The 15,538-nt window shown below is 39.8% G+C and overlaps 1 protein-coding gene across 1 annotated transcript in view; it reads left to right on the top strand.

Annotated features, from left to right (window-relative positions):
• PDCD10 (programmed cell death 10) overlaps positions 1 to 3,331 on the top strand; it is a 40,496-nt gene extending 37,165 nt beyond the window's left edge. The window contains exon 8 of the mRNA XM_080915148.1: positions 2,718 to 3,331. Coding sequence (XP_080771274.1) covers positions 2,718 to 2,799 — 82 coding nt within the window. The 3' untranslated portion in view covers positions 2,800 to 3,331. The remainder of the gene's footprint in view (positions 1 to 2,717) is intronic.
• Positions 3,332 to 15,538: the final 12,207 nt, after the last annotated feature.

The following is a 15,538-nucleotide window of genomic DNA, read 5'->3' as shown; positions in this document are numbered from 1 at the left end:
ATGAGGGTGCCTCACTGCCCTAGCATTTCCCTACACTGGGGCATCAAGCCTTCACAGGACCAAGAGTCACCCTTCCCATTGATGCCCAACAATGCCATCCTCTGCCACATATGCAGCTGAAGCCATGGGTCCCTCCATGTGTACTCCTTGGTTGATAGTTTAGTTCCTGGGAGCTCTAGGGGTTCTGGTTGGTTGATATTGTTCTTCCCAGGGGTTTGCAAACCCTGCAGCTCCTTCAGTCCTTCCCCTAACTCCTCCACTGGTGTCCCCATGCTCAGTCTGATGGTTGGCTGTGAACATCCTCATCTGTATTTGTCAGGATCTGGCAGAACTGCTCAGAAGACAGCTGTATCAGGCTCCTGTCAGCAAGCACTTTTTAGCATCCTCTTGGGTTTGGTGTCTGTGTATGGGATGGAACCCTTGGTGGGGCTGTCTCTGGGTAGCCTTTCCTTCAGTCCATTGTGCCAGTCATAACTTAATATTTGTACCAACCCTAAACTATTCTGAAACTTTAGTAGCATCTGATGGACTAGCTCTACAATTGGGGTTCAGTAATTGTACATTTTTAAAGATTGCTCAGATGCTGTCAAAGCTGCCAGTCCCTTGAAAAACTAGTACATAGAGATTAGAGGTTAATAACAATGATTCTCAATCCTCTCTTCATATTAAAACCATCCTGGGTCACTTTTTAAAACACTTATTGCCACAGTTCCACTTTGAGAGAGTTTTACCTTGATTGCCTAGGAACATGGTCTAAATATTTTGTAAATGTGAGCAGTTGACATTGGAGTGTCCCAGGCTAGAAATCCATAAGAGAGGACTGAAGAGATTGGGCACTCTGAATGAGAGAAGACAAAAGCACATAAGTATTTAAGAAACCTCTATGAAAGTTGTAAATGGAACATCAGTTAAGTTTATACAGAACTTCCTATAGAGGTTGTGTAGATCTGGGGATTGTGTTTTGTGTATGTACTCAGTATTTTAAACAGATTTTGTGGTTTTGATATCTGTAATACGGTTTCATATAGGTTGTTGGCTGTACTTTAGGTAAGATGCTAGAAATTATATTGAAAAGGTATAAAACTAGAAAATATTCCGAACAGGCACTGCAAGTTTTAAGAGTGTATATAAAACCACACACTTACAATATTATTATTATAAGATATTTTAAAAGTATATTTGTATAAAAGTTTTACAGTCAACTTTAATGTTCAGACAAATATATTTTCATTTATATTGCAAATTAATAGTTTTATGTTCTACATGAAAATTCAAATTGTCTGGGAAATTTATGTGTGGCATAGTTATAAACTAAGCCCAAATAACCAATGGTATAATTTACAGAAGGGTATAATTATTTTATATTTTAATTAATCATGTACAATGAGTATTGAAAGGTAGGAATTTATATTTCACTAATTTAAATTTTTTATGTATGGATTAGTCAGGTTTGCTACTATTTTTCAGATCTCCAGAGCTTTAAATTCAATTTTGTTTTGTTTGAATATGCTATGAGTTTTGCACTTGCCTACTCCAAACGGAAAATTGCTAGTGGAGCACAATCTTTAAGACGACCTACCCTAGGAAGACAAATTCTCATTGACTCAACTGGGTCATTCCTGACCCTCATAGGTGAAAAATGTCTAAGATGAAGTTTCAACCTGCCACCCATGTGCAGAGGGACTGATAAAGCTGCACAGTGGGGGGCCTCAGAGAACTTACTGGCACTCAGAGTAGCTTTGTCCCCTTCTGTCATACATTACATCCTGCTTGTAGTGTCCCTCCTTCCACTCCTAGTCCCTCTACCAACCTCCCCTCTCCCCAGATCAGCTGCTCCTGTTTCCCTTCCAAAGGGGAGAGAGTGAGACGGAGTGGGTTCAAGAGGGTTTCGCAGGGTATCTACCAAACGAACAGAGATACAGAAGACTGGAACACACCCTCATATCATGGCTGGACATGACAACTCCGTAGGAGGAAGAGTCCCATGTGCAGGGACAAGAGTCAGAGACACCCCCACTCAGTTGTTGGGAGTCCCACTAGAACAAGCTGCACACAAAGTACATGCAGATGACCTCGCACAAACCCCTGCAGGATCTAAGTTTGTCATTAAAGCGCCATTTAACATTGTGTGTTTGTATTTGTTGGGTCCCAGAAACTACACCACATGGTTTTAGGCAAGGATTAGATAGATTAGGATGGGTAAGTTTAGAAGTAGTTAATTCTTCTTTATCATGCCCATTGCTGCCAGATATTACTGTGCCATTATAGATCTTGAGACTTGGTATCATGCATGCTTCAGCGGAGTATGTTACCCAGGGACCTCTTCGGAATCATTTGATTGTATCACATTGTATTTTGTTAACAGTTTTTTTAATTGTATTTTATTTTGTACATGAAATCACAGCTGAAGACCAATCTGAATAGTCTCTTTGATCAGCGATGTGTCCATTCCGCAAATGGTTGGGATAGCAACCATATAACCCCTTTATTGCCAGTCTGAACCACCAGGGGGCAGTGATTCCTAGACACTACAGTTTATAACCCTAAGACAGTAAATCCTAAACTGGAATGAAAGTTTAGGATACCCAGAACTAACTTGCCTGTCCCCTCTTTTATTTTATTGCTACCATTAATATGGTATTAACTATAAATATTTTAGTTTAAAATAGTGAATTTGGAGAATTAAATTAATGATTGTTCTTTTTCTTTTTAAACAGGGCAATAAATGTGTTCGTTAGTGCCAACCGGCTAATTCATCAAACCAACTTGATACTTCAGACCTTCAAAACTGTGGCCTGAAAGTTGTATATGTTAAGAGATGTACTTCTCAGTGGCAGTATTAAACTGCATTTATCTGTAAATTTTAAAGTTTGACTGTATAAATTATCAGTCCCTCCTGAAGGGATCTAATCCAGGATGTTGAATGGGATTATTGCCATCTTACACCATATTTTTGTAAAATGTAGCTTAATCATAATCTCACACTGAAGATTTTGCATCACTTTTGCTATTATCATTCTTTTAAGAATTATAAGCCAAAAGAATTTACGCCTTAATGTGTCATTATATAACATTCCTTACAAGAACTGTAAATATTGGTGTTTGTTTCTGACATTTTAACTTGAAAGCGATATGCTGCAAGATAATGTATTTAACAATATTTGGTGGCAAATATTCAATAAATAGTTTACATCTGTTAAACATTTCTTTACTTGAAAAAAGATGCATATATATATGTGTGTGTGTATATATGATCAGAAGACCAAGACAACTTGGTATAATGTTAAAGATCTTCTATTGGGAGCTTAATAACAGTTTATCAAATAATAAAGCAACAAGAATTCCTATTTTTTGTCCTTAATCACTTTGAGCAAAATGTAGTCAGCTAAAGTACTTTTGTTAGTTGTTACATATAAAAAACTGGATATTTTCTCAGTTTTTCCAGTCTCTAGAGAGCTGAGAAGAGAGATCAGGCTGCAGTGACGACACTTTCTGAATGCTATATTGTGGCTCCAAGAAATGGCGTCAAGTCCACTAGGTCCTTATCAGCTTTGCACATTATCCCCAAAGTAGTCACAATGAATTAGAACTTCTGATAGTTGTATTGAGATTTTTATCAGTGTTAATATATATATATATATATATATATATATATATATATATATATACACTCTTTAAATATGTACAGTGTATTTCACACTAGAGAAGTTATAAGAAAACTGTATCAGTATTCATGTTGAGTGAGTTTTTAATTATTAAAAATTAATTATAAAATAGAGGGAAAATCAGGTTTTGTTCATCTTTTATAAAGAAATTAAATATTAAACTAAATCTGTTAACAGATCTTTGCTACAAGACAATCTAGTTATTTTTGTTCCATTTTTAGAAAGAGAATTTTTAAAGATTGCTGTCATTGACATCATAAAATCACCCTGGTAAACATAAGTCAGTGTGTGAAAGCTTCCTTCCTGAAAAGACAGATAATTGACCTTTTACAACCTGTGAATGTGTTCCTAATTTGAATTGTCTATTCAAAAGTGCAGCACCATTAAAGTGAGCATAAGTGATAATCTTTAGTATTTTCATCAAAAACTAGTCCTTATTGTTGAAAAATACAGAGTCAAGTGCATAGCTTCCTTTGGGATTGAACACATGTGACGCTCCCTGCTCCCATCTCTAGCGTTCGTTTCCACGTGGACCAGTCAGCACTGGAGATTCTACTGCAAACAGCATCATTTCTCCATTCAGTCCACTGTTTATCCAGCTGTGTGTTTCCACCTAAGTCTGAATGTTATGGGTCCATAAGGGTTGGTTGGTTTGTTTGTCTGGTCTTTTCCTAGTGGCTTGTATCCCGTACTTTGCTCTTCAGGTTATATTTTCTATTTGGCAGGTAGCTCCTCCCTGTGCCCTGTGAGTTCTCTCTGTTTATATGAATGTTTCCCACTCCTTAATTACTCTTTCATAAAAGCACTCTAAGATCTGTGATCAGCAGTTTCTCCATACAGCTAGAAGTTACTGAAAGTTTACCCTTGGATCTGGGGTGTTTTTATTGCATCTGGGCCATTCAGCAGACCAACTGTGAACTGTATGCCTACATACATACAGATGTATATGTACCCATATATTCTCAGAAATGAATTAACAAGTCATACCTGCTCCCCTACCCCCACTTTCTACTCTTCTCAGCACACTTGTAGGGCCCAGGACAAGAGACACAAAATGTTGGGAGTTAAAACTAAAAATGGGCAAACAGAAGGAATTAGTCTTACTTTCTGTTGTTTACAACACGACTGCGGATTACGTTATGAAGAGCCTTAGTTAAGCTTACAGATTGGTCCAGATTTGAGAAGCTGGATGTTTGAGATGCTTGAAAATCACAGTGGGGCAGCCCAATAGTAAGGAAGGATCCAGTTTCTCCTTGTAAAGCTGAGTGTATACAGCTCCACCCTGCTGGTCTTCTGCAAGCCACCCACTATCCGGAGGCTTCCCTGCCACTTTCACGGCTGGATTAAGTATCTTCCCATTTAACAGTTTATAGTGACAATCCCAGTGGAATTTTGAAAAGGGCAGCTTTAAACCATAATCGTCCTCTTGCATGCATGTGCATACGTCTCTTAGGTTTCTGTTTTTGTCTTGGCTGTGCAGACCAAACTAGCCATGGCTTCACCTTTCTCATTCAGCGCCCAATCCCTGAAGTGCTGTGAACCAGCACGCCTAGGGCTTCATGTATGGTAGTTTTCAGGGGGTGAGTCATGGCTATTGTGGCCAGAAGCATGCTGGCTGTCCGGCTGCTTGAGCAGTAATTGAGAGATCACGTCTGATCCACAAGCAAGAGGCAGAGAAAGAGGGTGGAGGTATGTTAGGGGATGCATACACACAGACATGCATACACAGACATGCATGCACAGACATGCATACACAGACATGCATACACACAGACATGCATACACACAGACATGCATACACACAGACATGCATGCACAGACATGCATACACAGACATGCATGCACACATACACACAGACATGCATTCACACAGACATACAGATACACAGACACAGACATGCATACACAGACATGCATGCACACAGACATGCATGCACACAGACACGCATGCACAGACATGCACACAGACATGCATACACAGACATGCATACACACAGACATGCATGCACACAGACATGCATACACACAGACATGCATGCACACAGACATGCATACACAGACATGCATACACACAGACATGCATGCACACAGACATGCATACACAGACATGCATACACAGACATGCATGCACACATACACACAGACATGCATACACACAGACATGCATACACACAGACACAGACACAGACATGCATACACACAGACATGCATGCACACAGACATGCATGCACACATACAGACATGCATACACAGACATGCATGCACACATACACACAGACATGCATTCACACAGACATGCATACACACAGACACAGACATGCATGCACACAGACATGCATGCACACAGACACGCATGCACAGACATGCACACAGACATGCATACACAGACATGCATACACACAGACATGTATACACAGACATGCATACACACAGACATGCATGCACAGACATGCATACACACAGACATGCATGCACACAGACATGCATACACACAGACATGCATAGACAGACATGCATGCACACATACACACAGACATGCATACACACAGACACACAGACATGCATGCACACAGACATGCATGCACACAGACACACAGACATGCATACACACAGACATGCATGCACAACTTGACACAGCTTTTCAAACTTCAAAGCCCACTCCCAGTGATATAACTCCTCCAACAAGGCTACATTTAATCTGTCAAAAGTTCAAGCATTGAAATACATGAGCCTCTGGGAGCCATGTTCATTCATGCTATTGTCTTTTGCGTCTGCCTCTTGGCCTTCTGACTTAACCACGTCAGCAAGTGTAGTGTACTTTTATTGCTGAGTAACAGTCCATCATGTTCCATACTTTCCTTTATCCATCTAAAAGTTTGTTAGCATTTCAGTTACATCTGATTTTTGGTGGAAATCTGGCTGTAAGACTTGAATTTTTGTTGGAGGGTATTTAGCAGTATGATTGCTGTTCAGTAAGTTTATGTATAATTTCCAAGTAGTTGTGCTGTTTACGTTTTGGGGAGTAAAATAGGAGGGTGCCACATTTTCTCACATCTTTATAATGTTAACTTTTTAAAATCTTTGAGTGTGTTTATGTGTGTGGGGGGGGGGTTTGCTTGTGCACACAAGCAACTGAAAATGCATGTTCCCATGGTGTGTGTTCATGTATATGAGTACTTTTTCATACCACACATGCCATAAGATGTACACAGAGGTCCTCAGACAACCTTAGATGTTCATCTCTGCCTTCCACTTTGATAGGGCTTCTTTTGTTCTGTTGTGTACAAAGCCGCCTGGCCAGCGTACTATCCTGAACTTTTCTATTTCTACCTGCCATCTTGGTGTAGACACACTGAGATGCCCAGCACTGTGGCTTTATGTGGGTTCTAAAACTCTAAACTCAGAACCTTATTCTTGCCCTGTGGCCCTCCTCAGCCCACAACTTCTTTTTATTACTGATGGCCTAGTAAGTGAGGTACTTTTATTTATTTACTCATTTTGGAGGGGAAGGATGTTTTATAGTGCAAGCTACTCTTGAATTCCCAATCTTCCTGTTCCGTCTCCCCTTGCTAGGGATGAATACTAGGTGTGCACTGCCAGCCCCTCTCCTGCTCGAGCCCCCCCCCCCCCCCCCCGGTTTCTGTCTCATGGTCTTGTTATTTCACATACATACTTTGGTTACTTTTTCATTCCTTCAATGATAATTTCATATTGATTACCACAACTTTTTTTAAATACACTATTTCATTATACACCATAGTTTATCTGATCAATGTTTTCATGGACTTGGAGTGGTTTTTAGTATTTTGCAAAACTATTTGGCTTCTAAACACTGTTTTGTTTAAGGTATAAGAGTAGCCTAGAATTGCAATTATTGCATTTAAAATTCTCCCCATATGTAATTTGTTGTGTCACCAGTTTCCAGTCCATGGTACTGGCATCTCATTCTACCATTAAGGTGTGACTAGTCCCCACCACTCCCCCTGAAAGAGGCAGAGGTTCACTTGTTAGAGATGAAGGCAGATTTCTTAAATGCATAAGGACATTCTCCATACATTCCTCTGGCCAGTGTTCAGAGTGTACATTGCTTCTCTCGGGACTTTCCTTCTATCACCTGTCCCGAGATCATTCAGGCTTTTTCTCTTTTCTCCACAAAATGAACTTTCTTTGGATAGCTTTTACTTTTACTTACATGAAAAGTGGTTGCTGACTGATGTCATTTACAAAAAGAGATTATGCCTTCTATCTGTGCAGGAGTCAGCTCATCGCAATACGCTTATGGGTGTGTATTTAAATATCGACCCCCTTTTCCATTTTTTTTTATTTGCTATCATAGTAATAACTTTTTTTCAATTTTGAATATTTTCCTATTTGTTTCTCTTGTGTATGCATGTTTGCACACGTGTGTGATTAAATGTGTGTGCATGTGCAGGGTAAGTGGAAGTCTGACATCTCTCCCTAAGGACAGCTGCCAGCTTGTTTTCTGAGATGGGGTCCTGCTCTGACCTTTATGTCACCAGTTTGTCCGTGTGGATTGGCTAACAAGCCCCAAGAATGCACCGGTCTCCGCTTCGCCGGTGGAGGGTTCCAAGCACGAGGGTTCCAGGCATCAGAGTTGGGTCCTCATTTCTTTTCAGTCTAAGACATCCTTCTGAACCCTCTCCCTTATTTCTCATGTGTCCATTTATAGCGTCATTCTTTCTCTCCTAAACGAGCAAACTGCCTTCATCGTCCTGGGTTGGTCAGTATTCACTCATAATTTACTCTGATTTTCTTCCTTGGGCTTTTACTCCACTTTGGCTATATTCCCAGTTGAGGGTTCTGTTTTAAACTGATACAGTTCAACGAAGCACTGTCTGATTGTAGCTTAGAAGGCACCACAGCAATATATTATCATCAGTTCTTTAATCTATTGTTTTGGGGGTGTTTTCTACTTTGTCCAAGCGTTCAGTTTAATGGGAATGCTTTTGTCTCTTCATGGAAGAATCTTATTGATTGTGCCCTCATTGACTTTCATATGCACTCAGGAAAATGGTCTGTTCTTTGCTGTTGAGATGTATTCCGTGTGTTGGTTAATTCTTATTAACCGGTGTCTTCTTGTTATTTATTACCATTGCTCAGCCCCCGTTCACTTAAAATGTAGATCAAAATTTCCTCATAGTAGTGTGCTTCTCATGTCTTTTTTCATTTCCTGTAATCATTCTCAGTGTTAGTTGCTGTGTCCCTTGTGTAGAGAGATACTTTGTCCATCATAAGTTTTCCTTATCCAAAATGTACCTTTTTCATGTGTAACTTGAAATTGGCTTCCAAAAACTATCCTTGATTATGATTTGAAATATTAGTTCTGTTTCAGTTTTAAAACCATTTTGGAGTAACAAATATATTAGACTGCCTATCTTCCACTTCAACCACATTTTCTGTTAACTTTTGAGAGAGTGTGTGTGTGTGTGTGTGTGTGTGTGTATGTGTGTGTTCTCTCTCTTGCACGCGTATGTGTATGTATGCAAGCACACACTTGGGTATCTTTGGAGACCTGAAGAGAGTGTCAGATCTTGTGGAGCCACATGACATGTGTGCTGGGAATTGAACTCATGTCTTCTAGAAGAGCGGCTAGTGAGTGCTGGGCCATTTCACCACTCCAATTTATTTTTAATATCTTTACTTTTTGACAGTTCTACATGTATAAGCAATACCTTTCTTTGAATGTCTTTATTTCTTGGTTTATTTCAGTTTTTTTCTCAGTTATTATCTTGTTCTTCAGAACACTGTTAAATGTTTTTTTACTCCCAATTAACTCTCTTTGGGGCCTGTTATGGTTTCACTTTTTTTTTTCTGTCCAGAAATCTATCAACTCCCACTCCATTTCTTCATTTCTTCATTTATTTTCTTGTAGTTTGATTCGATCTAGTTTTCTGTATACCAAAAGCTTATTTGAAGTGTATTAATGTTTTTGGGATGTTGTTTGCACTTTAGCTCCTTGTTTTTCTTCTGCTTTAAAGAAGAGAGACTTTGATTAACTGTGGTGATACAGGGGAGAGGAGGTCCATCAGCAGACATGCAAGACATGTTTGAAGAGCTCATCAGCGTCTACATCTTTGCCAGCTGAGCCGTCTCGCCACCAACCTCCTTTACAGTTTCAAAAATAATTTTTGCAGAGTTGCAAAATCCAGAGTTCCTAAGAACTGTATTTTAGAAACTGAGACTTAGAGATACAGTTTCTACGTTATTGGTGCTCCTTGGAGGACAAACTGAGCCGCATGCTCTCCCTGTCTGCTCTTCCTCCTGTCCCATAGGCAGAACTGTAGGAAATCAACTAGCTGTGTCACATTCTTCCCTGCTGTGCTTACTATCAACTTTCTGCTTATCTTCAAGTACAGTGATTTTATTTGAAGAGGTTTTGAATGGTGCACTGATGTTAGCTTCAATGTGCTCCTCAAATGTTCTAAATGAACAAAAAAGTTCTGGGGCTTGTCATGGTGACTCATGCCTTTGATCTCAGTATTTGAGAGGCTGAGGAAGAAAGATCATGAATTCAAATCCAGCCTAGGATATAACTTAAGGGTGAAGGCTTCATTCAGGCATCAGCATTTCTCCATACTCAGTGAGTTATGTGGGTGCTCTCCTCAGGAGTGGGAACTTGCTGCCAGAGCAACTGTTTGTCTTTACAGCAGGCTAGGTGGTGTGGGCATTTTCACGGGACCCGCTTGGCTAACAACTCAATCACATGCAACCTAGTCCAGCCACTTCAAGACTTGCTTGGCTATAACCATAAGCAGTTTTCTGGGTAGGTATCACTTGGAAAAATTAAATTAAAACCAGCTAAACAGGCCTATAACTCTGTGAAATAGAAGCAGTCTATTAAGTTCATCAACCCAAAAAAGCATAGTTTTAGTACAGAAGTCTGAACGAATAGTTAATGACAATACTCCTCAAATTATTTTACAAAATAAAAACAGAAAGAACATTGCCCTATTTATTTTATGAGACCACAGTTATTTTGATAGCCAAACCAAATAAAGATTCAATAAAGACAAAGAATTACAGACCAATATCTCTTATGAAAATAGAAGCAAAAATACCTAATAAAAAACTTGCAAACCAGATCCAAGAATATATCAAAAAAATTCATTCACCATGAGCAAGTAGTCTTAATCCCTGAAAAGCAGGGTTAGTTCACTATATAGAAAACAGTAAATATAATCCACCATAAAGACAAACTAAAACAAAACAATGCACACACACACACACACACACACACACAATTATTAGATGCTAAAAGGACTGGTGAGAGGGGTAACTGTATCCTTTCATTCACAGCTTCGCTGAATGGGCAGGGTAGGCACCCTCATTATGGAGACCACATGCTATCTTCAGTCTACTAAATTAAAATTAAAGTTAGATTCCCCTTGAAAACATAGAGACACCTGATTGGGGGCACTTGGTAAAACAGTCAATACATATACTGATTAAAGTTTATTAACTTGGCAATGTCTTCTATAAGTGGGAGGGGGAGAAATCAAAATTGAGAAATTACTCCCAACAGATTGAACTGTAGAGAAGTCTGTGGAGGCATTTTCTTGATAAATAATTGATGTTGGAGTGAATCTATCTTTGGGCTGGTATAAGAAAGCAAACTGAGCAAGCCTTAAGCAACATTCCTTCTTCATGGTCTCTGCTTTAGTTTCTCTCTCTAAATTCTTCAACCTCTTTACCAAACACATGAAAGTCAAGTCCAATAAGTTGGCATCAGACAGACTTAGGGAACGAGCAAGTAGTCTGTGCAACTGGCTCGGTTTGTAATGTGCCCACTGTATAAACATTAAAAACAAACTGTTGATATCCCCAGCACTCACATAAGAAACCAAGCATGGTGGTGCATTCCTGCAGCTTCAGAGCTAGGCTTTCAGACACAGAAGAATCCCCGGATATGGACAACCAGTCTACCTGAATTGTTGAGCTCTGTGTAATCCTGTCTCGAAAAGTAAGATAGAGATTGAAGATATCAGACATTAACCTTTAACCCTCTGCACATATGAATATCTACCCTAATGCACACATGTATGCCATAGAACAATGGGTAAAAAGAAGGAAAGACAGTTGGAGAGATGTCTCAAACAACAGAAGTGTCTGCATCCAAAGGCTAATAACTGGAGTTCAATTCCCCATTTCCATGGTAGATGGAGAAAACCGATTCCTGAATGGTCCTTTAACTACTGCACCTGAGTCATCACACTTGTGTACCTTCAGGTAAGTAGACAGACAGACAGACAGCAGACAGACAGACAGAAAAAAAAAATAAAAGTGCTGAAGTACTAGTAATAGCAGATATTATTGTAACTGGAACTTTAAGATAAATTTATATACTTAAAATGCCAGATGGAATTAAGATTAGTGTGGCAAAGAGCATAGGTAACTCCTGCTCTCTGTCATCCATATTCATTGTCATGAGCATTCGACCTCTTCATCATGTGAATGGGTTTCTCTTTCCTATACACCTATTTTCTGAAAGGTGTTTTAGAGAACATTTTATGATTTTGACAGCTTGATATTTATGTTCTCAGCAAATGTGCTAAATTTTTCCAACTATTCCAACCACTCATTCTTAAATTCTTAGAGAAAATAAGCCTAGTTATTTAATAGCACAGAAAGAAGAGAGAGGTCACCTTCATAAATCAATGCACACATCCACACACAGACCTACTTTATTCTGTGTCTGGCTTTGCAAGTGTTGGTAGAATGTGATTCTCTACACACAGTTATATCAGGGTTTTTCTCATTGTTGTGCCTAAATTCATGTGAGTACCAGGACGTCTGTGCATATACTATAGCTTTTAGTTGAGAACTTGTATGGGACTCCTGGATGTGCAGATAATAGGTCTCTGATTCTTGTGCCTTTGCTTGAGTCTCTTATTTTTATGGGTTTTTTTTTTTTTTTTTTTGGTTTATTTTATTTATTTGTTATTTCTTGTTATTCCTTAGAAGCCTGTTCTGTTTTTAATAAGAGATAGTAATGGAGTGTATCTAGTGGGGAAGAGGAGGAGAGGAACTGGGAACAGTAGATGGAAAATAAACTATATTCAGATTGTATGGCAGAAGAAAAGAATCTATGTTTAATAAAAGGGTTTTTTTTTTTTTTTTTTTTTTTGCAATAGATTTGAGATACTCATGGTTAAAATTCAACGAATAACAGGAATATAGCATCAGTGGATATTGTAGTCACTCACCCCAAGAACGATAACTAACATAGGACGCATGTTTTTAAAGATTTAAAATGGCATGCTCCAGGTTATGTTATTCACTAGCAGTTTATTTTCTCAGAAAACACAGCTCTTCTTTACTCAGAAACAAGATGAAATTAAAATATCTTTAAGAATAATAAAGTTTTAACTATATACAATTATTAAAAGCAGGATGGGAGAATTTTTGGCTCACATCTTGAGGGTACGAATCATCGTGGCGTGAAAGTCGAGGTGGCTAGTTTGACTGCACCCTCTGCCAGGGCTCTCCAGAGGTAACAGAACTGAGGGAATGAATAGAGGGGCTTACAGTCTGTGGTCCAACTAGTCCAACTAGTCCAACAATGGCTGACACCCGACAGGAAGTCTAAGAATCTATTCGTTGTTTGGTCCACGAAGATGGACGTCTCAGCTGGTCTTCAGCATTCGGCAGAAGCCTGAGGAAGTAGGCTCCAACGACAGTGAAAGAAAGAACTTACCAGTGAGTGAGAGCAAGCAAGCAAAGACGGAGAGCTTCACTCCTCTCTGTCTTTTGTATGGGCTGCCACCAGAAGGTATTGCCCGGATTTGGGCTACATCGTCCCACCAACGATCTAATCAAACAGAAAAAGAAGGAGAGCTCTCCATCCTAAGTGGAAGGGTGAGTCAACTTCTGCCCACTGTCTACCCCGGGAGAGCCCACCCAGAACGCTACTGCCTGGGAGTTTACACTTCCGGCCCAGGCCAGACCTGGTTCAGTTGCATTAGGACTGGGCACTGCCATCGGAACTCACAGCCTACCCAAAGAGACGAGCACCCAGGAGCAATCTCCATCTGGAGGCCACAGGCCCATAAACCCACAAGAGAGACAAGCTCCGGTAAGAGACAACAAGATCGCCTAGCATCACCTATAACAAGATGGCAAGAGGCAAGCGCAAGACGCTAAGAACAGAAACCAAGACAACCTGGCAACCTCAGAACCCAGTTCTCCCACCAAAGCAAATAGTGTGAATATCCCAACTCAACAGAAAAACAAGATTTAGACTTAAAATCATACTTCACGATGATGATGGAGATCTCTGAGAAGCAATAAATAACACACTTAAAGAAGTACAGGAAAACCAGGAGAACACAGGCAAACAAGTTGAAGCCCTTAAAAAGGAAACTCAAAAATCACTTAAAGAGCTAAAGGAAAGAAAAATCCCTCACAGGTGTATCCAGCTTGGGTTTTATTTAATTGTGGTTGTTGACCACTAAGAGTAGCTAGGGGCAGTTGGGAAGTGGGGGGTGGGGTGGAGAGTCACTTTTATTTCCTCAGTCCCATATCCTAGTCAATGATAGGGTGCTGTCCACATTCAGGGGGAATTTCCTTTCCTCATTTAAACATTTCTGAAAACACCCATAAATATATCCTGGAGTGTATTTCCTTGCTTTTTCTGAGTTCTATCATGTTGATTGTTAAGATTAACCGTCACATAGGTAAACTCATTCACAGCAAATTCTTTTCCTGTAGTATTCACAAGCCCTGCACATCATAATTTGAAGGAACCTGCCTCACCCAAGCCCTCTAGCCCACTCATGACTGAAACAAAGAAAGAAAGAAAGAAAGAAAGAAAGAAAGGAAGGAAGGAAGGAAGGAAGGAAGGAAGAAAGAAAGAAAGAAATTGTTGTCCATCCCAATGTGTCTTTTCCTAGTAAAACTCGACTGAAGGGCAAGGATTGCTGACTCATGGCTTAACTGAAGTGAGATTTCAAACAAATCTGTTGAAGTCACTGTGATGACAAAGGACACGCTCAAGTTCTTAGTCTAAGTATTCCAGGCCAGATTCCTTTTCTTGTAAATAAATAGAGGTTGGGTTCAGTTGCTGGACTCTCCTGTGCTGCTCTGGCTGTGTTGAACTAGAGGACTGTCAGTCAAGAAGTCTACGGGTGCGGGAGGGGGAAGCACCCTCATAGAAGCAGGGGGGCTGGGCAGGGGATGAGAGATTTGTGTGAGGGGGGAAGTGGAAAAGGGGTAACATTTGAAATGTAAATAAATAAAATAACCAATAAAAAATAAATAATAGTCAACGGGATGACCTTATTGTCAATCCTGACTGTCTGGAACACTCCAAGGAAGCTTTGAGACAACTGAACAATTTTTGCAGCTGATTGTGTCAGCCCTAAGGGTGTAGAGCCCTTCATTGCTATTTCAAGCACCCTGGATTATTATTATTATTGTTACTATTATTTATTTATTTATTTATTTGTTTATTTATTTATTTATTTTACTGTCATAGGTCCCAATGAACTCTAAGTGATCTTGCAACTATTTTCATGTAGGCCAAATAGGAAAAAGTTTCCCCTTGTGATCTAATGGAGCAGGGGTTGGGGGATGGTGGTGGTGGTGCTGTAATTGGTGCAACACACACACCTCCATCTAAGTGTATTAGGAATGCTATGATTGGTCCAAATACCCTTTCTCTGGTTAGAGAAGCGAGTTATACAGGCTCACATAGTGTGTCAGCTGAGAGACAATGTGTGTGTGTGTGTGTGTGTGTGTGTGTGTGTGTATTAGGTAGTCACAAGCCAAGCTGATGAATACCAAGGTGCTTGGTTACATAACGGCTAAAGAGTTGTGGTTTCCTAGTTAGAGGAAGTTGCCAGGGCAGAGAGAAA

Source organism: Micromys minutus (genome assembly GCF_963924665.1).
Source record: "Micromys minutus genome assembly, chromosome: 4".
In the NCBI taxonomy this organism is placed as follows: domain Eukaryota; kingdom Metazoa; phylum Chordata; class Mammalia; order Rodentia; family Muridae; genus Micromys; species Micromys minutus.
Note: the sequence above shows the minus strand (reverse complement) of the source record. Positions and strands in the feature narration are given on the sequence as shown.